At 36.4% G+C, this 25,492-nt stretch overlaps 6 protein-coding genes across 10 annotated transcripts; 1 reads left to right on the forward strand and 5 right to left on the reverse strand.

Annotated features, from left to right (window-relative positions):
- Window positions 1-1,028: 1,028 nt before the first annotated feature.
- LOC109175506 lies at window positions 1,029-2,051 on the reverse strand. The gene has a single exon (XM_019324770.1). The coding sequence runs from the start codon at window positions 1,846-1,848 to the stop codon at window positions 1,300-1,302; it is 549 nt and encodes a 182-aa protein (XP_019180315.1). The 5' UTR covers window positions 1,849-2,051; the 3' UTR covers window positions 1,029-1,299.
- A 1,853-nt stretch (window positions 2,052-3,904) lies between these two features.
- LOC109175926 lies at window positions 3,905-6,437 on the reverse strand. The gene is made up of 4 exons (XM_019325308.1): window positions 5,268-6,437; window positions 4,898-5,105; window positions 4,680-4,809; window positions 3,905-4,243 (listed from the first exon to the last, which is right to left on the reverse strand). Exons 1-4 carry the CDS (start codon window positions 6,098-6,100, stop codon window positions 3,984-3,986), a joined length of 1,431 nt encoding a protein of 476 aa, XP_019180853.1. The 5' UTR covers window positions 6,101-6,437; the 3' UTR covers window positions 3,905-3,983.
- Window positions 6,438-7,240: 803 nt separating this feature from the next.
- On the reverse strand, window positions 7,241-9,921 carry LOC109175928 (putative TrmH family tRNA/rRNA methyltransferase). Its single transcript, XM_019325311.1, has 4 exons — window positions 9,567-9,921; window positions 9,319-9,420; window positions 9,076-9,202; window positions 7,241-7,806 (listed from the first exon to the last, which is right to left on the reverse strand). The coding sequence occupies exons 1-4, from the start codon at window positions 9,783-9,785 to the stop codon at window positions 7,589-7,591; spliced, it is 666 nt and encodes a 221-aa protein (XP_019180856.1). The 5' UTR covers window positions 9,786-9,921; the 3' UTR covers window positions 7,241-7,588.
- Window positions 9,922-11,699: 1,778 nt separating this feature from the next.
- On the reverse strand, window positions 11,700-16,490 carry LOC109175924 (putative E3 ubiquitin-protein ligase RF298). 2 transcript variants are annotated; one of them, XM_019325306.1, is made up of 3 exons: window positions 16,356-16,489; window positions 13,594-15,730; window positions 11,700-12,507 (listed from the first exon to the last, which is right to left on the reverse strand). In XM_019325306.1, exons 2-3 carry the CDS (start codon window positions 15,721-15,723, stop codon window positions 11,965-11,967), a joined length of 2,673 nt encoding a protein of 890 aa, XP_019180851.1. In that variant the 5' UTR covers window positions 15,724-15,730; window positions 16,356-16,489; the 3' UTR covers window positions 11,700-11,964. The 2 variants fall into 2 exon arrangements, with proteins under 2 accessions (XP_019180851.1, XP_019180852.1); XM_019325307.1 differs by having other exon boundaries at window positions 12,414-12,559; window positions 16,356-16,490.
- Window positions 16,491-18,244: 1,754 nt separating this feature from the next.
- LOC109175929 lies at window positions 18,245-18,927 on the forward strand. The gene is made up of 3 exons (XM_019325312.1): window positions 18,245-18,417; window positions 18,528-18,573; window positions 18,660-18,927. The coding sequence occupies exons 1-3, from the start codon at window positions 18,292-18,294 to the stop codon at window positions 18,713-18,715; spliced, it is 228 nt and encodes a 75-aa protein (XP_019180857.1). The 5' UTR covers window positions 18,245-18,291; the 3' UTR covers window positions 18,716-18,927.
- Window positions 18,928-19,609: 682 nt separating this feature from the next.
- LOC109175927 (probable protein phosphatase 2C 35) lies at window positions 19,610-22,971 on the reverse strand. 4 transcript variants are annotated; one of them, XR_002053328.1, is made up of 6 exons: window positions 22,621-22,971; window positions 21,251-22,467; window positions 20,635-20,766; window positions 20,082-20,271; window positions 19,924-19,984; window positions 19,610-19,845 (listed from the first exon to the last, which is right to left on the reverse strand). XR_002053328.1 is itself a non-coding variant. In XM_019325309.1 (5 exons), the coding sequence occupies exons 2-4, from the start codon at window positions 22,145-22,147 to the stop codon at window positions 20,089-20,091; spliced, it is 1,212 nt and encodes a 403-aa protein (XP_019180854.1). In that variant the 5' UTR covers window positions 22,148-22,467; window positions 22,621-22,971; the 3' UTR covers window positions 19,610-19,984; window positions 20,082-20,088. The 4 variants fall into 4 exon arrangements, 2 of the variants coding, with proteins under 2 accessions (XP_019180854.1, XP_019180855.1); XR_002053329.1 differs by having other exon boundaries at window positions 19,610-19,984; window positions 20,082-20,267; window positions 22,621-22,970; XM_019325309.1 differs by having other exon boundaries at window positions 19,610-19,984.
- Between the last annotated feature and the right edge of the window lie 2,521 nt (window positions 22,972-25,492).

Genomic DNA, 25,492 nt, shown 5'->3' on the forward strand with positions numbered 1-25,492 from the left:
CTGAAAACGACGGATTTTGGCGGATCCGCCAATAACCAAACAAGGCCTTTTTCTATTTATTCTTGTAAAAAAAGATTTAGAAAACTTTTTATCTCATGTGATAATAATCATAAGAAAGGGAGGAAAAGTATAATCATCCTAACATACATTTTATTATGCAATTTGTACCACAATGTGATATTTTGAACATTTTTTTTTTTTGAAATAGTGATATTTTGAACATATTTTTATCTAAACAATTTAATTGAGGTAAATCAGGAAGGCATGAAGCATTGAAATGTAATTCGATCAAAATGCTACAACTTTTCAAAATAAATGATAATATTAGAGTATTCACATCTATGCATTTTGGGTAGTTTTTTAGGAAGCTTGACTTATATGGAGGAGAGATGCATTTCAATGAATCTATCAATTAAGCTTGATATATACTGTGTCTATCCTTACAATTAAGGCAAAGAGTTTATGACTTCATTATATTGACTTTTTTCCTATTTTGAAATGTTGATTTGGTGTAAGAATTGAGGGATGGAGCTAGGAGATATTGTTTGATCGTACAAGAAAATTAAGTTTGAATTTCTATTCGTGTTGGTCAGACAATTAATTTACAAGGTTTCAAGTTTTACCCATTGGTCTTCTATATCAACTATTGACAACTTATGTTGATTTGGGGGGACTTCATCCAAAGTAAAATTTTATAATTAAAAATGCATAACGAATTGAACATTTTTTTTTTACCAAATTAGTACCTAACAAATTAAATCGGTCACCTTAACATTTCATTGGATTTTTTATTGTACTTTTTTTTTTTGTTACGATGAAAATCTATAATCACTACCCGAAGATTAAAAACCCTAGTCAGCCAATAGGTCGCTCCCAATGAGAGTCAAATTTATAACATGTATTGTGATTAACAAGTTAACAGATCAACTTAACTAGGGTTATCATATTTTTTATTTTTACTTCTTATACCTAGCTACTATATTACTCACTATAATGCATAGTATTCATGCAAAACTAGTTAAGATTGATTAATCCACACAAAACTTTACAGTATATTATTATGTCAACATTTAAATACATAATATTTTAAAAATAAACACTCACAAATACTAACTCAAAGAAAATAAATTACTAAATCATTCACGAACCATCTATGGTGCACACCTTTTAATAGTAGCGGCAGGTTTTTCTGTCACTCAAAAAAATTATTATTATTATTTTTTTGGAAATTTTAGTGTTGGAATTATTCATGCAATCTTGGTATGTACTATATGTAGTGGAAATTCGACGACTCCGAGGTTATTTAGTTTTGTCGTCAACCTGTTCCTGAGGATACCCAATGCCATGGCGCCTGTTCGGGAAAATCATAAATACGGAGCCGGAAACGGCGCCGATTACCGGCGGCAACACCATGAGCAGAACCTTCTGGGTGGACTCGAACGCCGGGTAATAACAATCCACAGTGTTGCGGTCCAAAAGCACGAGCGCCCCGAAAACCAGCATCGTAAACGCGGCGTGGACGAAGTCTCCGAGCCGGATTCTGAACGCCGACCAGTCGCCGCCGTCGCCGGGGGACGGCCAGAGCCCCTTGGCCGTGGCGACGGCGTAGTGCGTCTGGCCTTGGTCGTCGGTGTAGCTGTCGGTGAAGCTGGAGAAGCCGCAGGAGAAGCCGCAGATGGCGATGAGGGCGGCGGAGAGCCACTTGTTCACGGCGGCGCATTGGCCGTTGTTGGTCAGGACGGGGTTGAGGAACTGGAATATGAAGACGGTGCCGGTGGGGAGCAGGCGTATGAGGTTTCCGACGCCGGTTAGCGTCTTTTCTTGAATGCTTTTCCCGGAGTTAGCCATTTTACTGAGTTTAATTTCTTGGTATTCTCACAAGTTCATGCATAATTGCATATGGAGTATATATATATATATATATATACAGATGAGAGATAGAAGGAATTGAAGATGAGAAGAAAGTAGAGAATACAATGGAAAAGAGTTACTTGTAAGTAATATAGTATGAGGTGAGCTCTTAGAGTTAGTTGAAGTTGAAGTTGCTGATTAGTGATTATGTATTTGCTTTCACTCTTGGGAAACTGGTTTTTTAATTCAAGTTTCAACATGCTTCAAGCTATCTCTATGGTTGGATATGGTGGTGGAGAACTAAGTTCGGTTGAATAGATCTCTATCCATCTTTGGATAAATGTTACTTCCTCCAATCCGTCTCGTTTTATGTGTCTAGGCTTGATTGAAGTTATTTTTAATTTAATTTTTTATAATATTAAATTTAATATTATTAGTATACAAAATTTATATATTTAAAAATTATAATAAAGTATTATTAATAAGTGCTTTCTCTCCCTTTTTCATAATTCCATCTTCCGACTGCCGACTGACACTCTAATGGAGGGTTGAGCTGGTGGTCCCATTAGTAGACTCCATTCTCTGGGTGCTTTAGGAATAAGCGTTAGATCTCAGATTATCTCCGATCGTTTTTTCAGAGAAGGCGTCATAGACTCTCCAGATTTGACAAGTTTTCTATAATCTTTTTCATTTATTTTGTTTTCTTTTGGTTCTACATTATCCCTTTGTTCCTTTGACTAGTTTGTTTTCTCTTGTCTCTCTGGCGAGTGTTTTCCTCTCGTTTCTTTGACGAGTTTTCCTCTCGTTTCTTTGGCGAGTTCTCCTCATAAGCGTGGAATGATAAAATGGTCACAACAGAGTCAGGCTTGGCTATGTTTGACCAAATCTGTGAAGAACCACCGAGTTCATCCAACAACTTCGGCTTCAAATTTATAAAACAGTCTGCGATCCAAGTTTTCTATAACATTGTTAGAAAATTTGTTTTTATGTCTGACTGTAAAGAATGCACTGTCATTTTAACGATCTGTATTGTAAACATTTATGTTTATGATTAATGAATTAGCTTTTTATTTTCAAAAAAAAAAAACTATAATAAAAGTAATATTAAACACAAAAAAATCACATTTAAAAATAAGTAAAAGTTACTAAAACAATAAATAAAGAAAAAAGAGTTAGGTTAACCAATAAATAGTAAATATAATGGTCGGTTGACCAATAAATAGTAAGTATAATGACAGATAAAATGAGACAGAAGAATATATTACGTGCTAAATTCTTTTTATGGCTTAAGTGTTAGGCGCGAAGTCTTTTATATCTATCATCCGTTTAAGCACTAACATAGTAACATGTATCAAATGTAAAGTTTTCTATATTTGTTATCAAATACACTGCTAATTGCCAAGTACTTATATTAGAGGTGTCAAGATGGACCAAAGTCAAGTCAATCCTAAATTATCTTACGATAGGACAGGTTAAAGGCTAGAATTTTGGAAAATTATTATATGGATCATAGTCTACAGTGTTGTGTGTAGTGTGTATCATAATAAAAAAATACATTTTTAATATACTAAAAGTATATTATTTTTGTACTGAATGTAGTTCACACAGTTGTGTGAGAGTTGTTATACTATGGACTAGGTTTCACCTTGCAAGGTGGACCCTGGTCCTAAATTGTGTATTTTTAGTATTAGAATTGTGACCGTATAAAATATAATTAGTAGTAGTTTGTATTAAATGTGTTAAATTGTATAAAAGTTCAGACATAGGGAGATGAAGAGATATGTTCTCATTATTGAAAATCACAATTTCTTTCTATTTGAGCCGATTCTTACAATCATTTTACCTGTGTACTTAATTTTCAGAAGAAAAGTCTTAAAGTAAGGTTTATATTGGGTTGACCGGGATAAAATCCTATGATGAGAATGAACATATATTTGTTTTTACCTATATTTTTAGGTGCATCTTTAATTACTCATTGTTTAAAGTTACATCTAATTAGGAGAAGCAAAACTCAATAATATACCCTAAGCTTTCAAAAAAGAGAAGAAAAAAAAAAAAAAAAAAGATCAACCACTCATATAACCTATGCTTTATATTGAAACATAAAAATCTGGAAAGAACATAGAGATAATCTAAATGCTTAGTTCCCAATATCCTTTAGGAGAACAAGAAGTGGTTATCTTTTCAACTCTCTGCTGCAATTTCTTGTGTTTTCTGTTGTTTTTTTCACCACTGTTTGGTAGTTTCATTATATCAACCTTAACTATGTGGTGATCAGAAGTGCCCTTTGATGAAACCACAGAGTATGATCCTGGGACAAACATGTAGGGCAGTCCTTGTGATCCCAGGATGTAATCAACTCGAGTCCCATACTTGCAAGTCCCCTGCACATCTGCATTGTCAAAAAGCACTATTAACTGATGCATTCTGCCTCGACTAAAAGTTTTAAATTGAAAGTTCAACTTCAGATTTATTGCTAAACAACCAAGTTAATTAGACTATCGGCTTGTAACCAGAAGGTTACAAGTTCGACTCTAGCAGGAGTGGCCTATTGACCTTCTTGGTTTGAGCCGGTCAACTATAGGCAATCTAGGATGGCTTGTGATCCTTTGCCGACGAGGGTTACAAGGCAGGGTTTACCCAGTACACACATATGGGCAACCTAGGCTGGTTTATCTTCTTCTGATTCTTTGCTGGTTAGAGTCACAAGGCAGGGTTTATCTATTGCACACCCTCGAATAGTGAATGCGTGTTTCCCTCGTCACTCAAAAAAATAGTCATAGGAAAGACTTTATGGGAGTTTTAAGGTAAAAAAAAAAGTAGTGTACTTTGACCCTTGGCAATGATGACTGCTGGCTCACATTCCCCTGCAAAATGCTTTGCATCAGCATACTCTTTCCCCTTCAAGAAGTTCATCACTTCAAGCTTTGGTGTTGGCTTCCCTATTTCCTCATAGTACTGATCATTCAAACATGAAAAAAATTAAACTAATGCAGTCTGTTTTGACTAATGTTGTTTAAGAATTAAGAATGTCTGGTGATAATACCTTTACAACATCTGTCCATCTCTCTGCTGAGTAATCTGAGCCATCAAGAGAGTTGAGTCCTCCTGCTAAAATATGGGGGTGATCGTTCGATTGGATCATCGCGTTTATCTGCTTCATTCTCCAGTTTTCATCAAGATGATCCAGTTGAGTGCTGTAGAAATTCAGCTCTCCTGCTTTTGGGACATCAATTGTTGCCTTGAGCACATTTCTGCTCCAACAAAGAACACAGATTAAGAGAGAAACATATGGGTTTATAAGGTCATGCGTTAGACTGGCTAGTTGATTGGATTCAGTCTGATTTGGCCTATCTGCATTATAGCTAGCCCAATAACATGGTATCGGAGCTTGTTTAAGAAAATGGGAAGTGTACCTGAAATCTTTATCATCACAGATTTTCTGAACTCTCCATTTCTTGATTGGCCATTTGGACAAAATTGCATTCCCATACTCAGGAGCCCAGCTCTCAGCAAACACGTAATTCATCCCGAGGGCTCGAGCCAGGTCGGATAAGGGCTTCATATCTTTCTCTTCTTCAGCCTTGACATCTTGTAACGCCAAGACATCAGCATCCACTTCCTTGAGGACATCAAGAATGGTTCTGCTCCCACTCAGGCCCCCGTCGTCGAGGTTTAGCCAACTAGCCATGGCAGGGAAGCATATAGGAGACCTGACAGGCACCATGCTGAACACCTTGTTGTGTGCCAATGATATCTCGTTCTCGGGGAGGTTTATGGAGACTCTTGGCTTCGGTTTTGTGAGTTTAGGGAAATCAAACTCCTCATCATCATCAGTATCGTTTAGGATGGGGTGAAGAGGGGATCTTTTTAGTATGCTCTTGGGGTGACTATTTGCAGGCTCTATCTTGAAGCAGTCCTCGGTGTCGTGAGCAAAAATGGATGACTTCTCGGTCTTTGGGACAGCGGGGGCGAGGGTAAACAATGCAGCATTGAACGTTGCAAGGCGAATAGGCCTAGCAAAGGCGGTTGAAAGAGCCGAGGATTTTGGCACTGCAGGCTTTGAATGGGTTGAGGATCTTGATGTTCTTCTTGGATTCAGCTTCCCAAATCTCCTGATGATGACTCTAGGCCCCGTGCGCCTCCACATTACCAACCGGAGCCTCGAGAAAAGTCGACGAAATCTCCTCCTCAGCACATGCAACATGCTGGAAAGGTGGTTGTTGCATGAAAGCTCTCTAGACAGCATGGGATTATGGGAACTCTTTGCAGCCTGCAAAGGATTAAGGGAAAAACATGGGTGTTAGTTAGCAAAGATTGATGTTGTTCTGGTTGGTTTCTTGTTGGCAAAGCCTTGACTCAAGACCTCAAATAAACACACACAACAACAAAGAGTATAATGGGAAATGACAAAAACTATTGAGATGTGGGGCTTGGAGAGGGAAAGTCAAAGAAAAAGTTAATAAAGAGACAAAGGAACATCCCAACTGCTCCAAGAATTGATGGTGTGGATTGAAAATGGTGCCAAAATTGTTGAGCACCTTTTCTCCGTGACAAGAAAGACCACACCAACTCCCACCTATGAAACATGGACTTCTTCCCTAGCAAACCCACAAGTATCCAAAGATATATTATATCGTGCGATTGCATAATTCGGATTCGACTCAAGTCACACCAGCAGAGTCTAATATGGCGCATGCATACCAAGATTGACCCTCCAACCTTAAGTTATGTAATTTCGGACTTTGATGTATGCCACAAACACATAATCAGAAACGTTAACGTAATTTAAGTATTTGATCAGATTGAAAGGTCTGGGCGTTGCTGGTGTGCAAGATGCGCACCAACTTTTGTGTGTGTTTTTAATTTGTAGTGAGACCCACAAAAAATTCATATTCCTGTAACATACTCACTTTTCTCTCTCCCTTCCGCCTCACTCAAAAGCCCCCAAAAAATTCCCTATTGAGGTTGGTCTAAACATACACATGGTTGCTTTAATGAGAGTCCCACCACATGGAATAAATTGAAGATGCCATGTGACTGTAATGGTGGTATATACTATATAGTAGATGGTAGCTAGTCAAATACTCAAATGAATGAAGACATAGAAGAATGATGTCTTCATTTCTTATACTTCACATTCTGGGGAAGGTTGATCAAATGCCCGGTGATTGAATGCGAAGTCTGGTCTAAAACAAATTGCCAAGCCAGTCATCTGCTGCAATCTGCACTTTGTAAATGCTCCTTTTTCCTTCCAACTTTACCTGCTACTGCCAAGAAAGTCAAAAGGGTGGTGAGATGGATAATTTATGGTTATTCTGTTCACAACATAGTAGTTGGGCGTAGGTGTTTACTTCACAATGGTGATGAATGGTAGAGACTTTGACCATACTGGCAAAAGTTGGATTCATAAACAATTATGTCAACTGATAGAAAATATCTGCAGCAAATTAAGCTCTAACTGCTAAAACAATCTAGGATTTCCTGTGAAGTTAATCTTGACAACAGAACATATGTCATACAACACTTGTTTCTTGGTATCTTTAGCTCGGTTCATTGATCAGCTAAACTTTCCTTGGATTCCAGATGGCTTGGTTTGCCGTTCCCTTACGATGGATGGTTGTATTTGTGTACTTTCTGGGCTTCTATCTACTGCAACAAATGAGTGGAGATGATGACTGGATTAAGTTGTGAGCGGGAATTTAATTGAGATAGTCTGGTGGGTTCCCTTCCCTTGCTAGTCAGCAAACAATGTATCTAATAGGTTGGAAGGAGAATCTTCTTTTCCAATCTCATCAAAGAACCCATTTGAAGCATTTTCCTTTTTTAGTTTTCGCTCTTCAGCAATCGATTCCGCGCTTTCCATGCAGTAATTTCTCTTACCCTGCATACTTGGTCTTTCAGCAACGACATATTTGTTCCCTTCACGAGATCTCTCAGGGAATCCGGCCCAAGCTGAAAAGAATCAAATGTCAAAAAGGTATTCCCTTATAAGAACAATAGTGATCAACTACATGTCTACATGTTCATCCATATATCAGAATGTATATACAACTGTTTTTGTTGGTTATTTAAAGCAAAAATATTTAAAATCAATACAATGTCTTTCGGTAGAGCATCTAATCTTTTGGTATTAGATATAATAGCCATCTTGCATAAATATCAAAGTTACTCCATATTTGCAGACCATTCATATCGAAAATCAAAACAGCTGAATAGACAACCAAATTGATAAACCTAGAGACTAGAAGACAAACAGAGATACAAATGCCTCTTTAAAGAAGTTCAGGTTCCTCCCTACATCCAATGTTAGGGTTTCAACTTCCATCACACTTCTTACCACACTGCAATCTTTTGAGTACTGAACTACTATTTTAGTTTAAGTTCTCTATCATTCTGTGCTACGCCCTTTCCACCTCAACTATAAATTTCATGTGTTTATGTATATTTGTGTATATGCTGAAACCAGATTTTATGAGTTCAGAGTTCGTTGTCATTGTATCGGAATTTGAACCAACTTTGCCACTTTATGGACCATCTTGTTATTGCATTCCTTTTGTTGTCAATTGTCATACACTTCTCACATTCAATCTAAACTTAAAATCATATCCCTGCAGACTTACACAATTAAATAAGGCTAAATGCTAAAATAAGTCTAAAACAGTGGTTCTTAAGTAATCAATTACTCCACATTTGCCCTAACACCATTCTTACACAAAAGTCAAAACAGCTGAATATAGACAGCCAAGTTGATAAACCTAGAGACTAGAAGAATAACAGAGATAACAAATGCCTCTTTAATGTAGTTCAGCTGTTCAGGTGCCTCCCTACATCCAGTGTAACCGACACAACTTCCATCACACTGCATTTTTTATATGAGTTCTGAACTACTATTTTAGTTTCAGTTCTCTATCATTCTGAAATTACGTCCTTCCCACCTTAACTATAAATTTCATAATGTTTATCTATATTTGTGTATATCCTGAAACCAGATTTTTTGAGTTCAGAGTCCATTGCAATTGTATCAGAACTTGGACTGACTTTGCCACTTTATGGGCCATCATTTTATTGCATTCCTTTTTTGTCATACACTTCTAACATTCAATCTAAACTTAAAATCATATCCCTATAAACTTACGCAATTAAATAAGGCTAAATGCTAAGATGACGAATATATTGGAGTGAATAATTCAGCACAAGGTCAGGACACTAAACGCCAGTTACCTCCAAAGTGATGGAGAACGATAGAAGCTGCCACAGTGACATTCAGAGATGCAGTTCCACACCCGTACTGCGGAATGTAAACAAAGAAGTCACAGATCTCACATTCCTTAGCTGAAAGCCCTGTTCCCTACAGAATGGTTGTGTCCAAACCATGACAATTAGAGTTACAACATGAATGTATTACGATATGAGCTTCATTCAATATCAAAGACTGAATCCTTTCAAGTCAAGCTAAGGAAATACCTCATTACCAAGGAGAAAAGCAGTACTCCTCTTGAAAGGGTGCTGATTCACAGCCATTGCATTTTCCGTAATCTCCACTCCACATATGTCACAATCTCTCTCCTGATAGATACACATTAACGCAAAATCCAAAGCGAAAATAATAATAATAATAATAATAATAATAATAATAATAATAATAATAATAATAATGGATTTTTATTATCTAAAAGGGGGAAGAAAATGTACTATAGAATGAACAGTAGTACCTTGAGGAAGTTTTTAGCGTCAGAGAGGGAGTGAAAGTGGCGGAAGCGAACGTGAGAGGTGGAACCGTGGCTGCCGAAGGCGTTGAAGTCTCGCCGGCCGACTAGAATCAGTTCAGAGACGCCGAAGGCGGTGGCGCTGCGAGCTAGTGTCCCCACGTTATGCCTTTTCGCTATGTTGTGCACCACCACATAGCTCTCTATTTTCTTCTCATTTTCCATCTAATTATTGCGTAAAACTGTGTATCCAATCGCGCGGTGGCTGCAGCCCCTCCGCCTCCGTGTAGGGCTGAAGAGTGAAGACTGGCTTAATTGGAAGTTGGCACGGCGGCTCTCTGCCAGGAGGTGCCAATTATCGGACGGCCTATGAGGTACGACGTCGTTAGAACAGTTAAATGAAGGATGGGCTTTAGTTTCGGCCCAATTTCTACGGTTTAAACTTTCGGTATGGGCTGGAAGCCTTGGGTGAATCGTCCCATACAGAATCAATTCAATAGTTATGCTGTGCAACCGAATGTATGCGCATGGTGCATACGATGCAAAACGGTGTCGTTTTGACTAAAAACGCGCGTCCCACTTTAAAAAAAAAAATTCAGGTTCGATTCTCGACAATAGCATTATTGTGGATATATGGTTATGAATTTATGGATATTTAGTTTATTCATTGTGGATATTTAGTTCATTCATTGTAGATATTTACTTCATTCATTCACTGTGGATATATAGTTATGAATTTATGGATATATAGTTATGAATTTCTGGATATATAGTTATGAATTTATGGATATTTAGTTCATTCATTGTGGATATTTAGTTCAATCATTGTGGATATTTAGTTCATTCATTCATTCATTGTGGATTTTTACTTCATTCATTCAATGTGGATATATAGTTATGAATTTGTGGATATATATAGTTATGAATTTGTGAATATATAGTTATGAATTTCTGAATATATAAAAATGCTATTGCCGAGAATCGAACCTGATTTCTTCTTTAAGTGGGAACGCGCATTTTTTAACCAAAACGGCGCCGTTTTGCAACCGTATGCACCTTGCAAGGTGCATTCGGTTGCACAGCATAATTTGCGGAATTAATTGGCAAATATGCCGTACATGGTGCACACGGTTGCAAAAACGGCATCATTTTGATTAAAAACGACGCGTTCGACTTTAGAAAAAAAAATTATTTTTGAAAGTCGTTAACGGCATTATGATGTGCTATATATCAAGAATTAATGAACTATATATCCAGAATTAGTGAATTATACATCTAGAATTAGTGAAATATATATCTACATCGAAAATGGTAGAAATCCCATCGATTAGAGTTAATAATAATAATAATATAATAATAATAATAATAATAATAATAATAATAATAATAATTGGTGGAGTTAAACAGTGCCACTAACGACACCGTTACTCCACCATAGTGAAACGGTGTCCTTCGCAACCGTGTGCACCATGATTGCACAGGATTGGAATCAATTCAATGCTTACACCGTTTACCAGGATTTCATAATAAAATAGACCCCCTATTCAGGTTTTTTTTTTTTTTTTTTGGGATATTGCAAATTCATTTTGAGTATACTATAAGTTCATATTGACTTTCAATATACTACAAATAAATATGTAAATGAACTTGTAGTACTCCAAGGTGCACAGTATAATTTTGACAGAACATTTTTTTCCCGCAGCTACTATAGGTAAATTGCACCAAGGATACTCCAAAGATACCTCAAAGATTGTGATTCTACTTGACAAAAAACTAGTCTATGTTACTCATAGTTGACCAGCTCAAACCAAGGATGTCAATATACAACTCTTAATGTAATTAAACTTGAAACCTTGCGATTACCAAATCAATTGTCCGACCAACTCGGCTAGAAATTGCCCCCTCCAATCTTCTAACATTGTACGGAGTAGTATGTGGTTATATTAACAATCTGTTTACTTCAAAACTATTTACAAATGCAAGAAGGATAACAAGATACTAGCAAACAGATAAGATGAGAGCTGCTTGAGGTTTTCCAAGCAAAATTCTGGAGACACACATGTAGCTGCTAAGAGCAATCTATACTTCAAAAAATAGTTAGCAAACAAATTAAGTCACCAAAGCATCAAAGCTTGTGTATTGGTAAAAAAAAAATCACATATTAACAAAGGTGTAAAATGAATGAAACAAGTTTTATTCAGGGGAAAAGGGGAACCATGATTTACAACCCCATATTTTGACAGAAACCTTTTCTTTTTCTAACTTTGAAACAAATCATAGGACACAAGCTCAACTGTAACCTGTAATAGCATTTGAAAGGGGTCGACCAAATGCATTATTCTTAGGTAGTAGTTTTTTGAATCATTATTTTGAAGACTAACTCATTTCTGTCTGTATACAAAAACTAGGAGCGTGCGAAGTGTACCCCAATACGCTGCTGGATTGGACTCCTACAGGAAGGACAATCTTTCATCCCCTGCTTCTCATGGAGCTCGTTGCATGTTGTACATACCACCTGATGGGCACATGGAAGGAAAACCACAGACATCTCCTCGGACAAGCACATGACGCACTCGCGTTCTCTTCTCACCCCACCGGAGTTGGGGTAGTGTTGGAAATCTGCCATAAACCTGGAGATATAAGGTATATGGGTTTCCTTCATCACTGGAGGATTTCTGAAATCTGTAAGCTTGCTTGCATAGCTTCCATCTATGCCTCTTTTAAGAGCGGCTATTTTTGATGAGTCAGTTTTCAGCCTCAACTGGGATATCTCCTTTTCTAGCTTCTCGATATCATCTTTATACTTCTGCAAGTTGCTTTGTGCGTTCAGTTTGATCAAATCTTCTTTGGATTTGGATGAAGCTTCAATCTGTTCTCTCTCTTTTCTTAGCAAGGTGGCCTGTTTAAGTAGTTCTTCTTTTGCCTTTTCTTCCTGCTTCCATTTAGCCTGTCAGATTTCAGCTTTCCAATGAGAACAAATACTTTCTCAGCAGGACATCCTATATGATAACAACAATAATTTATGAACCAAAGATGTCATCAACTGCAATCTCACCCTTATAGGAGATGAGTTGGCAACAATACTAATAAATTTTTAGAGATGATTCCAACAGATTTAGAAGATGTACCGAATATTATCTTCTCCATCAGATTAAATTAATAGCTCTCAACAATATCTTGGCAAATAAAATATGAATATCATATGATTATTCAAATAATCCCTTTGTCAATTAAAAAGTATCCACCTTACTATATTGGAACATTCAACAAAAACTGTCACATTCAATAAATTTGGCAAAATTTATTACTTCATTACTAACAATGTTCTTTTAGTAGGAGTGTGAAATAGAATATTTATAAATTCAATACTCTCATTAATGATGGCCATAATCAAAATTATACCACGTATCATTTTTCCATTAAGACAGTATTCTGCTGGATGGAGGGAGTAATATGATGAGATGAGTTCAATGTACATTTTACAGGAAAAGGAGAGCCAAACACCACCCACCCCTCTCTCTCTCTCTCTATGGAGGAAAAGGAAAAAGTAAAGTAGAACAGGAAGTTATAAATAGTTCCATACAAATTTCTAAGCATGCTTGTCATTTATGCGTAAATTTCCGTCCTAGATGTGTGTTACATTACATACTTCTATCCAATGTTGAAGGGCTACTGAAGATGAGTGGTAAATGCATCCTCTAACTTTTCGTAAACCACCATCAACCAGAGAGCACAATGATTTCCAAAATTCTAACTTTAAGAGTATAAGCAGTACAAGATGCTTCATTTCCATTATTGTGATTGCTGTGTCAAAGTTGTCACACAGATAAACTCTCATGGATGATTTAATAATTTTCTTTATAATAAATATATGGGGGAATATCTAACCTACATGGTCCCCCATGGATGATAGGTCCAGATCTAGTGATACTTCACACTTTCTTTCAAGAGAACAACAGTACACTCGCAACTGTTTCCTTTATCTTTTTTATTATTATATGGAGTATCAGTTAAAACTTTTAAGTAGACATACCTCCAGTTGGCTTTGAAGTTCTTTGGATTGTTCCAATTCCTGTTGCAGCTGAGTCAACTTACGCTTTTCAGCAGCAAGTTCATCCTGGAGCACTGTTTTCTGCTTCTCCCAAGACTGGAACTTTAATTGTGCCTTCCTTGCTCTATTTGATACCTCTTGACAACTCACAGCCGACTGTGCTGCGTGTAACTTCGCTGCTTCCATCTCCCTCCTCAACACAGCATTCTCAACTTCAAGCCTGTGGACAGCAGCATTAGCTCGATCTACCTGTCCACTAGCCTTACCCAAGGCATTCGCCATTTCTGTCAGTTTTTTCATAGTGTTTTCCTCCAAAGTTTGTTTTTCTTTTCTGAGCCTCTCAACTTCTTCTTTCTCCTGCCTGAGTGTCTTAAGCTCAGCTTTGTCTTTGCTCAATCTACGAGCAGCTTGCATGACCTTCTGATTTGCCCACTCTGTCCACTCTTGGAGCTGACCCTGCAATTCCTGAACCCTGGGCACCAGCTTTAGAATCATTTCATCTTTCTTGTCCTGGGCAGCCCATTGATTAAGGCGTTTTTCGTTTGTCACAGCATAACCACAAGTAGGCACCTGGATGGAGCTGCACTTGGCAGGCAATGAGAGGGAGAGTTCCGTATCCGCCATTGGTAGTGCAGGTAAGGTATTGGTAGGTGGCAACAAAGGTGGGATATTTGGTTTAAGTAATGCAGAGGTGGCATTAGTTGTGTCTGAACCAAACACCGATGTTGAAGGAAATACAGTATCATTATTTGTAGAACAATTATGGTTTACATTGTCTTGAGACACAGCAACTGCAGACTTGTTGAACTTTAGTGAGGCATTCTTTAGATTCAAACCAGCAGGGCAAGCCACAGACTTCAGTTTCTTATCCAAAATTAAACCACCGACTTTTCCCGCTCTAGACCCTTTAGAACCATAAGTTTTGTAGTGTTTTTCCAGATGAATGGACTTCTGTCTGAGTACATACTCCCTCCTAGTGGTTCCTGAAACTTTTCTACTGCCCACCAACTTTTCATCTGCAGCAGAAGGATGGGATGTTGCCGCTGCACTGAAGGACTTATCAGCAGTGTCAAACAAAGAATTTGAAGACTCTTTCTCTGTGATAAGTCCATTCAGAACAAAGGAAGATTGGGGCTTTACATGTTGCACACCTACAGCTGTGGGTGCTCCCAACTGAGACCTATGCTCATCTGAATCTACATTTGGTGTTTCAGATGGACAATAAACTGAAGGGATTGGTTTACAAGGAATAACTGTGTTGGATTCAGCATTGTTACTCTCTGTTTTCAACGACTGTTGCACAAAAGCTGAGGGATTGTGATTTAACACCCCATTCAAAACCGAATTACTCAAAGGATCACTGTCCATCGCACAAGCTTGGGACACATTCATGTCACATATTAACAAGCACCACATTGCATCACCAGTACTGAAAAACGGCCTAACTTCTCGCAGAAGACAAACTAATTCAGCCAAGACATACTTTTCCATCTGCTGCAAGTTATCAAAATAATGCTCCACAGATAGATTAATCTCTTGGCCATTCCTAAGAAATGCTAAAGTATTGTCCACTATATTTGACACAATGTCCTTACACCCATAGCAAATACCAGACCTCAGAACAGCCTTATTTGCAATCTCTTCGCTATAACCACAGGCCACTATTTTCTTGATTGCACTCCTGAAAATTGCATCCAAATTACTCAGTATGAGCTCCTCTAGCTGAGATTCTATGAGATCACTCCAGTCAGCATCATGGAACTCTTCAGTGACTTCAGGTTCCTCTCTTGGCCGGCTTAGACCAGTTTCTGATGACCCTACTGCACACGACAATCCAATGTCAAGTTTCAAAACTTCTGAAGTATCATTTTTAACACTGCATGTATCACACCCATTGGAGCCCACAAAACTTGGGATTATTCCAAATTTATCCACAGAAAATTCGTAGCTTGTGAATTCATTCTGAGGAGCAGAGGTTATCTTATTCGGATCACATAAAGGTGAATCGGCCCTGAATTTCCTCTTATTCCTACTTCCTTTTTCCGAAACTGTCACAAGTGCCGATATTTGAGTGGCATTATTACTACATGCCTTGGCGACCATTGATGCCATTCCTTAGCTGCAGAGTAAATATCTCCCATAGCATCAGCTCATCAACTTAATATAAATATATCATAAAAAGAGATAATCATTTTCATATATAACACATAAATAGATGATAGATTCTGAAATTTCACTTCTGGCACTATCAAAACTTCAATCCAACTCTTGGCAGTTACGGATTGATTAGACATCTCTGATAGAATTTATCTGCTGGCACTGAGCCTAAATCCAGATTCCAAACACATACTATATGAACTATCGAATCTCAAATTCTCAACACGACTAGAACACCGTTGCACACATGAATTCAGTAAGCATCCCAATCAGCAACAACACCAGTAGCCATAACATACATTGAATCAATAAACCAATGAAAAATAAAATAAATAAAAATTAAAAAAAAACAAACAGAAATGAATATTGAATAGTGAATCCATTCACCTGACCAGACCATTAAACTTCCAATCAAATTGAATTCATATCAATCATCAAAACCAGCCGATAGATCGAACTATTTAATTCTTAAACAAATTACAGAATCCAATAACAATATTGTTCATCACATTAAAAGATCGCTGTGAATCAAACCAATTTGTGATTCTTTAAAGATTAATTGTTCGGATTATTCAACGAATACATACCGGATTCGAGATACGGATGTAAGAGCAATTAAAGGTGAGATCAATCTGAGAGCATCGGAGAGTAGACAGAATCGATAGCTCGGTTTCTTGCTTTCGTTTTCTTTTGTCAATATTTCAGCGTTTTAAGCACTGAGAACCTCTCCCCTGTATTATACTTTTTATCACTCAATTTTTTAGGAATTTTATTTATTTATTTTGTTTTGCTTACTATATGTTTTTTATTTACTTACAAGTTACAACAAATAATTGAAAATTTTATTTTATTTTATTTTATACTAAGGGAAACGAAAAAAAAAAAAAAAAAAAAAAAAAAAAAAAAAAACTATAAATTACATAACATAGAGAATGTGGTGAGAAAATGATGAAATTATATTATGTTTTAATTTAAAATGACGTTTTTATATTAAGTGGTTAAAAGTAACCGTCAATACATATGTTTAATAATATTCATTTTATATTATATTCATAATAATATATTGAATAATAGGTTACGGGTAAAAATGTGATGAAAGTAACTGACATTGATTGCCGTTTTTGATTGAGAAGGTGGTTGTCAGTTGCTTTCTTATGCCTAAAGAAGGCGGTGATATCGGTTGTCGTCTCTTGTATGAAAAAGGCAACAACTGTAGGCGACAAATGGTGGCAGGTGGCAAATAGAGAGTTTTTCTAAAGTGAAATAAAATATTATTAAAAAATTAGTATTTAATATTTAATATTTTATAGTTTTAATTATTATACAATAAAAATATGAGATAGAATGCAACTCCATCCTTCGCCTGCCGGGCTGACGCTCTAATGGAGGGTTGAGCCGGTGGTGTCATTAGTAGACTCCATCCTCTGGCTGTTTTAGGAATAAGCATTACATCTCAGATTATCTCCGATCATTTTTTAAGAGAAGGTTCCAGAGACTCTCCAGCACTGACAGGTTTTCCATCATCTTTTCCATTTGTTTTGTTATCTTTTGGTTCTACGTTATCTCTTTGTTCCTTTGACTAGTTTACTTTATGTCGTCTCTCTGACGAATGTTTCCTTCTCGTTTCTTTGGCGAATTCTCCTCATAAACGTGGAATGATAAAATGGTCACATCAGAGTCCGACTTGGCTATGTTTGACATATCTGTGAAGAAGCACCGAGTTCATTCAGCAACTTGACTTCAAATTTATAAAACAGTTTTTCTATAACATTGCTATAAAATTTGTTTCTATGTCTGACGGTAAAGAATGCACTGTCATTCTAATGATCTGTATTGTAAACATTTATGTTTATGATTAATGAATTAGACTTTTATTTAAAAAACTAACATTTTGTACGCACGATGCGTGAAAGTTCATGCCCAATATTAAAATATTGATAAATACAAATAATTAAAAATTATAATTTGAATTATATATAAACAAATAATATATGTATTTTGTACACACACATATATAATCATTTATAGAAATTTAATTAAAATATAATTAAGTATTAAATTAATATATAATAATTTTAATAAGATATAATAATTAAAAAAGGAAAAAAAAAATGATGGATATAGGTGTATGGTAATAATGATGTGTTATCAATCTTAGAATTAAAAATTAACGGTGTTATAACGATGTAAGGGTAGTTTTGTCTAATACCATTAGAATGTACAACATTTAAAATAAAATGTACACCTTTATTTGCATACAAAAAGAGGGACATAAATCAAGGATATAACTTTAATTGAGGCTTATTATATTTTTAGAAAATGAGATAATATAATATGACAAGTATTTTGGAGTTAATAGGAAACGATAGATAAAATGAACTTAATTGCACGATTTGACTGAGTTTAAGTATTTAATTTTTTGATTTTTTTTAAAAACATTCATGAATTTAATTGTGACTTATTTCAACAATACAGATTTGAACATTTTCTAAAAAACCATTCACCAAGGTTGATTCAGCGAAGATGGCCCAACAACCAAGCCCGAACCCGACTCCGCCGGCGCCGGCGCTCCACCAGATGGATGCGGACGAAGACGACGATACCGTGAAGCAACTCCAAGAGTGCTCTGCTGTTTACCTAGCCTTACAGGTGCTCAAACCGTTACATAAATAAATAAAAAAGAAGTTATTTTGTATATTTACAGTGAAAAAGGAATGCGAAACCCTCAAATGGAACTGATGATCCTTTGTTATGTGCAGGATTGCCTTGTTGAAAACAACCGTAACTGGAAGTCTTGTCAAAAGAGTAATTTTTTTAAAATAATTTTTTTTTTTAGTTCGAATTAATAAGTTTATAGTATATTGTGGTGAAAATTTAGTATATTATTGCAGAAGTTCAAGCTTTGAAGGCTTGCAATGAGAAGAGAGCGAACAGGAAGGGTACTTGACTGTTAAACAAATTTTCCTTTTCACATTTGATTTGAGAATTAGGTTCTGACAGACTGACATCTCCAGAAATAATGAATTTCAATGCAGATCAGTATAGAAAGGGATTTTCAGTTCATTACTTTGCAGAATGTTGCATGGATTAATTGTTTGAATAATATATATATATATATATCCAGAATATTGAGCCAATGAAAAATATGATTGTCTACTACTTGTCTCTTTTATACAGAGTGTGTGTGTTTAGATGATTGTGATATTATCTGCATTTGTTCATTCTCATTTCTAGTTGGGCTTTGTGGTATTTTTGGTTACTGGCAGATAGAAAAATGTTCCATTTGTTGCTGTGTTTCAGTGAATTAATTGGCCTTACAGTGCCTACAAATACATTACAGATCTACAGAAGAAGGTTGTTCCCAATTGGGGCAACCCAATCAAGTTGGTCAGGTTGTTGATTTGGTAACCACAAGGTTACAAGTTCAACTCCTAACGGGAGTGACCTATTGACTTTCTTGATTTGAGCCGGTAAGTTAGTGACTTTCTTGTAGTCTTTTGCTGGCTAGGGTCACGAGACAGGGTTTATCTAGTGCATACTCTCAGATAGTGACTGCAGGTTTCCCTATGCCTATTTGAACATCAATGAATGTTATTTACTTGAGTGGTTGAACATTTACTTCAAAAGAATGAACACTATATTGATGACCATGGACTGCAAGAGTTCACTTGGGTTTCACAATATATATTTGCACCCTTTACTTGGTATTTGGAGAAATTGTGAAAACACATATCTTGAGGGGAAAGAGCTTGTGTTAAGGAATCTATTTGAGGATTGTGTATTATTGTTGTTTGCAAAATAAAGGCAATGATCATAGTCCCCAATTTTGCTGATAGTCTATTTCTTCAAGTTTCACAGAGTCTGTGACTGCATTTTCACATGTTTACAGAAAGTGTTCAGTCTAATCCACTGAACCATTTTCAACAGCTTTCATGTGCTGAAATCAGCTACTTCTTGGTGTTTATACATAACAGAGAAGGCATATATAGAATTGGGAAATGACTTCATAGTACATATATCACTCAGAGGCTAAGTCCAATTTCATGCACCGTCGCCTTCCCAGCTCCGCCCAGCCACCTGCCATGAATACTCAGTCAAAGAATCTATTCACCCCAAGAATATGCATTGTGAACTTGGAGTTTTGGTCCTAATTACCATTTCAGGCACATGAAAACAGGAAGAAGTGTGAATTCATGACTGTCTATTGGTTCAGTTACTGCAATGAAAATGAGAAATAGGCGGGGTAAGCTAGAAACCGAGCAATAACCCTCCAATGCAGAAAAGAAAACCGGGAGAAGATGATTGAAACTCACAGGTCAGCTATGGAATAACAGTTCGTGAAGATTGATTTAGCGATATAGTTGGATGATAAGACTGCAGTTCAGAGACACCCCTTCTCACCGACTTAGAAGCTTCCGATCCAGGAGTGAAAAATACTTCAGACACCATTTCCCCTTCCCCTTCTCCATTTCCTTCACAGCGGTCAATGGTTCTAACACCTGACTATCACAAGTTTAAGAATATACTAACAATTATAAAAACAAAGCAGTACAGAAAAACATGACTTCATTCAAGCAATTGGAGCATATTTGAGATCTTCGCCACATAATTGTGTTTACTTCAATTCTCCAGTTTTTCAATAAAATAGATTGGAGAAGTACAAGTAAACGTATTTTCTGTTTTCCCTTCTCCAATTATTCATTCCTTCAAAAAAATTGAGAATATTATCAAAGTGAAAGCCAAACCTAGTAATAATCACAACCAGCACTCTCTAGCAACTTTCAGATATTGAAGAACAAGCACAAATGAAGTTGTCACAAGGAGAAAATAAGTTTGCATAACAAATTTGATCTGCCAAACTCATACATGGAATAAGTCTTTAATATATACGATGATGATTGTTATATCATCTGTTCGGGTTTCATGCTGTAGCCATCTTTTGTATGATTTTGCAGCGATTGCTGAACATGCATCTTTTGGATCTGGGTATCTGCTTACCTACAAGAAATGAATGTAAATGATACATTAGTCATGGAGATCCAAGAATGATCCTACCAGATGACTACTTTTGAGGGAAAAAGCATGAATCAAGCTTGATTCAACCAATGGTGAATGCATTAAATGTCCAATTTCATAACACATCATGAAGCCTTCTTTTAACATGAATTCTTCAAAAAAATGGTTACTTTGCCAAAATTCCCTCCCCCCCCACACCCCTGCTCGACAGATAGTGGAGGAGTAAATCACGGACTCAATGACCTATTAGGTGGGAGGACCAGTGCCTGGTGCCAACAAAGAGACCACCACATTGGATGGAACTCCTATACTGCGGCTGTCAAGGCTCGATCATGTGTTCTTGCCCATAATCGTTACCCAAGAACCAACTGAGCTGCCCGTGAAGGCAAATCTTGTCATAATACATATGCATCACATAATAGAGGAAAATACATAATGGTATTCTATTAAACATTATTGAACTCACCATGTCCACCACGGTTTGGCTGGAGAGGAACTCAAAGACGCCATCACTTGCAACTACAAAAAAGGGATAATTAGCGGTTAGCTGTACTGTTGATACCTCTGGAGTAGCAACAACGCCAATTTTCTCTGCTATACTATCCCCAATGCTCCGTGTAAAGGCGGTCCCAGGATACATCCCGTTTTGAAACCACAACCTAGGTGGATCACTGCCTTCCTTCTCCTCATCGCCCCATGACTGAATAGCTGGATCCTTAAGTCCCTCTACTTGATCAACGCTCAGAACTCTAGCCCCGCAAAGCTTCACTCTGTTGCATTCGTCTTTCCTGAAAGGAGTCTGGTCCGAGGACAAGTCTCGAGCCATAACTCTATTCCCTTCCTTAACAGCTAGCACCGCCCTTGAGTCACCTACATTTGCAACATACAACATGTTCCCGACAACTAGAGCCGTTATAGCAGTTGTCCCACTCATGGAATCATCTATGCTGCTATTGTGAAGCTCCTCGTTAGTCGTTAAGAATGCAGAATTGTAAGCCTTGACAGGATCATCCAACAATGTAGGATCATTTGACATAATCTCCACTAACTTATCCTTAACAAAGACCGAACATTCTGTACCAAACTGCCCATGCCCATCAAACACACCAAAGAAATGCACATTTGGATTATCCACTAGCTGTGTGTTAACACAATAGCAATCTTGATTTTCCTTTTCAGGGGAATCGGGGTAAAAACCGCGCTGTGTGAGAACAGAACACTCTAACTTCAAATTCTCAGAAGGCACATGAGCAACATATGATGAACTAACAGCAGGAACATGTTTCTTACACAAATTTTCCCTGTTATCCCCATCCGAAGATTTAGGGAATCTACAACAACATTTCCCATGAATACATCCCATTTCTTAACCCAAATTCAAGAACCCACACAACCCCCCCACCACCAACTGTTTGTGAACAATTTTTACACAAACAAAAGCACTCAAACTGCAGAGAATCAAAATTCTCAATGAAAATGGACAAATGGGTATGCACTAAATTGCAGCATGGCCACTAAAATATGGGCATTCAATGGATGATTGGATGACCCACTGGAATCAAAACCCAGAGATAAACAGAATTCTTGTTCAGAAATATGCAACTGGGTATTCCCCAAATTGTAATGCTGCTTCAGAAATATGGGTTTCCAAGCAAATCCATTTGTTGATGATACCAAAGAACCCTAGGAAATGTCAACAGAAGAAAAAGTGAATTCACAATAAAATTCATCAATGTTAGAATGACTCAATCCAGAAGAAAATCAAGAAATGATCAAGGGCAAAGAGGATGAATGGGGAAATATTATAATTTAAAAAAAAATAACATAGAAAATTACTCCGTAAAATGAAGAAAAAGATCAACAGAGAGATGCAACAGATAGGGACGATTCTGAGGTGATCATGTCAAGAAATGTCAGCAGAAGAGGACAGGAGGTGTTGGGTTTGTGGGGTCTCTTTCCAGGCATAGAAAATGAAAATTGGGCAAAAGAATCCTGGAAAAGAACATTGGGATGCAGATATTTATGAGATGTTATTCATTACATTTTTGCTAATGTGGGAAGAAATGGGATATGAAATTGTGAAATTAAGGGATTTGGGGATTGGGAAGATGAGGTTTGGTAAGGGTTTTTATGCGTGTGAGGTACCATCCATCATGCTGTTGCTCATGCATGAGATGGCCATTTGTGCATTACCTCCAATGGAGCAGAGGCATCAGACAAAGGAAAAAAGACAAGTTTTTTTTTTTTTTTTTTGGGGGGGGGGGGGGGGGGGGGGGAGTAAAATGCATTTTGACCCCTTCAATTTTTTTTTTTTTTTTTTGCACTTTTCTCCCCTTAAAGTCCTAACAAAGTCTCTATTTTTACCCACTTTCCAAAAGGGAAAACACAATTTACATTCAACTTTTTTTGTCTAATTGTAAAGTCAAAAACATCAACCATGTGCATAGAGAAGTTAATACACATATGAATTAGATAGTATTGATAGGGATATACATAGAATATATATAGTGTGCTCCTAGTTTAATACTATAAAAGTTAATTTGCTCCCTAAAAGAAGCGACTTTTGGACCTTAACACTCTTACGGGGCGTTTATTTGGATGTAATTTGGTTGTAATGAATATCTGAATTACAGTGTTTGGTTGAAGGGAATTGCAATTCCCTCATTTTGTTGAATTGCAATTCATGGGGTACCCCATGAATTGCAATTCATCAATGAATTTGAGAAAAGAAAATTAGATCAAATGACACTACCACCCTGGCACCCGTGGTTTTTATTGATATTATTATTGTATAAGGGTATTTTAGTATTTATATCACTTTTTCCTTCTCATTCTCAATAATTCTATTCCTCCCTACCAAACAATGTAATTTGAATTCATACCTTATTTTTTTTCCACCGAATTACAATTCTTTTCCTTCCTAATTCCTTCTTCCCAACCAAACACCCCCTTAATGTATCCCAACCTGTCTAGAACTTCTTGACCGTAGAATCTAAAAACATATGGTCTCGACATCAACATAGTGTATTGTCCCTAGATAATTAACGCTATTAGATATCATTGTTGTTTTTTCTCGTGTGCTTAGACAAACGAGGTACTTTAGAACAATTCTTATTTCCCAATATAAATCGCATGATTGCAAATGACTACTCGACTTTTTTCAAATTAGTAGGGGAAAGTAACATTATATTGTATTTTTTTTTAACTCCAATCAAAAAAAAAAAAAAAAATCTAATAGGTTTTTTTTTAAGGAGAGAAATCGCAATAACCACCAAATGTATGAATTAGGTAGACACATTATTGTAGCTCCTAGAAATGATTTGACATCCTACCATTTTGACAATATAAATATGGACAAAATATTATCGCATTCTATAGTGTTTATAAAATTATGAACCACTTCATTTATTATTTTAAGATTTTGCATGATACTTATCCATTACATATATCAATAGATCAATAGATATCATTGCTTAAGGCTTGAACAGCTAGCTCTAAGATCTTAATAATTAATAGAGTTTTTTGTTTACAAGTTTTTGGTTTCTAATGGACCTTTAAAAAAAATCATTGAAACGTTTGTTACAACATCAAAATTATTATACTATTTTTTAATACTACTAACTCTATTACATTGTATTATCTGTTCATACATTAAAATTATTATTCTATTTTTGAATATTACTGAGTCTATTACATTGTATTATCTGTTCATACATACAGTGTTCACTGAGACTCAATTTCATGACCTCTCATATGGGAGAGTCACTACATGTCATCTGAGCATAAAGTGCTTGGCAAAACTATTATACTATTTTTTTTTTGAATGCTACTGACTCTATTACATTGTAGTATCTGTTCCCATGCATATAAGAGAGGTCACTACATGCCATCTGAGCACAAGGTACTTGTCACTAATACTATTATACTATTAATATATCCCAAGATGAAACATCTATATAAATAAGAATTATAAGTCCAAATTTATTTAGTTTAATAATTTAACTTGATTATTATGTTTGACACGTTGCTAGCTATAATGAATTGTCTTCTTCTTCTTCCAAAAGGTTGAATTTTCAGCTCGATATAACATTTGGGAGGATGTAATTATGTAAATTATGGTGACCTAATGGCTCATTCAGCAGACAATTCAAGGTCAAGTGCAAGTGCCCACAAGATATCTGTCCACTACACTTTAATTGAGTATAATCCCCACACTATCGTTGTCGGGATTTAAATCTTAATCTCTTTTTCCAAAAACTGTCTATCAAACCCGTGAGTTAAGCCCGTGCGGGCAGCTATGAATTGTCTTTATATTAAGATAAGAGGTTTAGGTGAGTGGAGGTCAAGAGTGATTCATTGTTAGCAGTTCAAAAGTTGCAAGCTATAGAGAATTCAATGGATCAATTTTCTACCTAGTGTGGGCATACATAAATTGGACTAGTCAAAATTGGCCTATAATCTATAATATTAGCAACATATTGGCCCATATCAAGTTATCAACATCTTATTTGCTGCCATTCCACTTCAAATTTCAAAAGCTCTCTTACTCTCATCGTCCTAAAATAGTTGGCCGAATAAGGAAACATATGTTTTCATATTAATTAGAATGATAAAATTTTGATTATATTATTCTCAATACATTCGATCTCTATTGAATATGTCGCATATATAGGTGATTTCTGTTGAGCATATAATATATATAAACATA

The sequence above is a fragment of the Ipomoea nil genome, unplaced genomic scaffold (assembly GCF_001879475.1).
Source record: "Ipomoea nil cultivar Tokyo-kokei standard unplaced genomic scaffold, Asagao_1.1 scaffold0688, whole genome shotgun sequence".
NCBI lineage: Eukaryota > Viridiplantae > Streptophyta > Magnoliopsida > Solanales > Convolvulaceae > Ipomoea > Ipomoea nil.

What these genes read in the sequence shown, in the direction of transcription:
- LOC109175927 (XM_019325309.1), bottom strand. Translation starts at nt 22,147, where the DNA reads ATGGGATGTATTCATGGGAAATGTTGTTGTAGATTCCCTAAATCTTCG. An exon ending in GCCAAACCGTGGTGGACATG is followed by an intron (nt 20,767 to 21,250) that starts GTGAGTTCAATA and finishes CATTTCTTGTAG; the next exon opens with GTAAGCAGATACCCAGATCC. An exon ending in ATATTAAAGACTTATTCCAT is followed by an intron (nt 20,272 to 20,634) that starts GTATGAGTTTGG and finishes AACTTGTGATAG; the next exon opens with TCAGGTGTTAGAACCATTGA.
- LOC109175924 (XM_019325306.1), bottom strand. Translation starts at nt 15,723, where the DNA reads ATGGCATCAATGGTCGCCAAGGCATGTAGTAATAATGCCACTCAAATA. An exon ending in AACTTCAAAGCCAACTGGAG is followed by an intron (nt 12,508 to 13,593) that starts GTATGTCTACTT and finishes GAAATCTGACAG; the next exon opens with GCTAAATGGAAGCAGGAAGA.
- LOC109175929 (XM_019325312.1), top strand. Translation starts at nt 18,292, where the DNA reads ATGGCCCAACAACCAAGCCCGAACCCGACTCCGCCGGCGCCGGCGCTC. An exon ending in CTGTTTACCTAGCCTTACAG is followed by an intron (nt 18,418 to 18,527) that starts GTGCTCAAACCG and finishes TGTTATGTGCAG; the next exon opens with GATTGCCTTGTTGAAAACAA. An exon ending in CTGGAAGTCTTGTCAAAAGA is followed by an intron (nt 18,574 to 18,659) that starts GTAATTTTTTTA and finishes ATATTATTGCAG; the next exon opens with AAGTTCAAGCTTTGAAGGCT.
- LOC109175926 (XM_019325308.1), bottom strand. Translation starts at nt 6,100, where the DNA reads ATGCTGTCTAGAGAGCTTTCATGCAACAACCACCTTTCCAGCATGTTG. An exon ending in TGTGATGATAAAGATTTCAG is followed by an intron (nt 5,106 to 5,267) that starts GTACACTTCCCA and finishes TTGTTGGAGCAG; the next exon opens with AAATGTGCTCAAGGCAACAA. An exon ending in CATCATTGCCAAGGGTCAAA is followed by an intron (nt 4,244 to 4,679) that starts GTACACTACTTT and finishes TTGACAATGCAG; the next exon opens with ATGTGCAGGGGACTTGCAAG.
- LOC109175506 (XM_019324770.1), bottom strand. Translation starts at nt 1,848, where the DNA reads ATGGCTAACTCCGGGAAAAGCATTCAAGAAAAGACGCTAACCGGCGTC.
- LOC109175928 (XM_019325311.1), bottom strand. Translation starts at nt 9,785, where the DNA reads ATGGAAAATGAGAAGAAAATAGAGAGCTATGTGGTGGTGCACAACATA. An exon ending in ACGCTAAAAACTTCCTCAAG is followed by an intron (nt 9,421 to 9,566) that starts GTACTACTGTTC and finishes TGTATCTATCAG; the next exon opens with GAGAGAGATTGTGACATATG. An exon ending in CGTTCTCCATCACTTTGGAG is followed by an intron (nt 7,807 to 9,075) that starts GTAACTGGCGTT and finishes GATTCTTTTCAG; the next exon opens with CTTGGGCCGGATTCCCTGAG.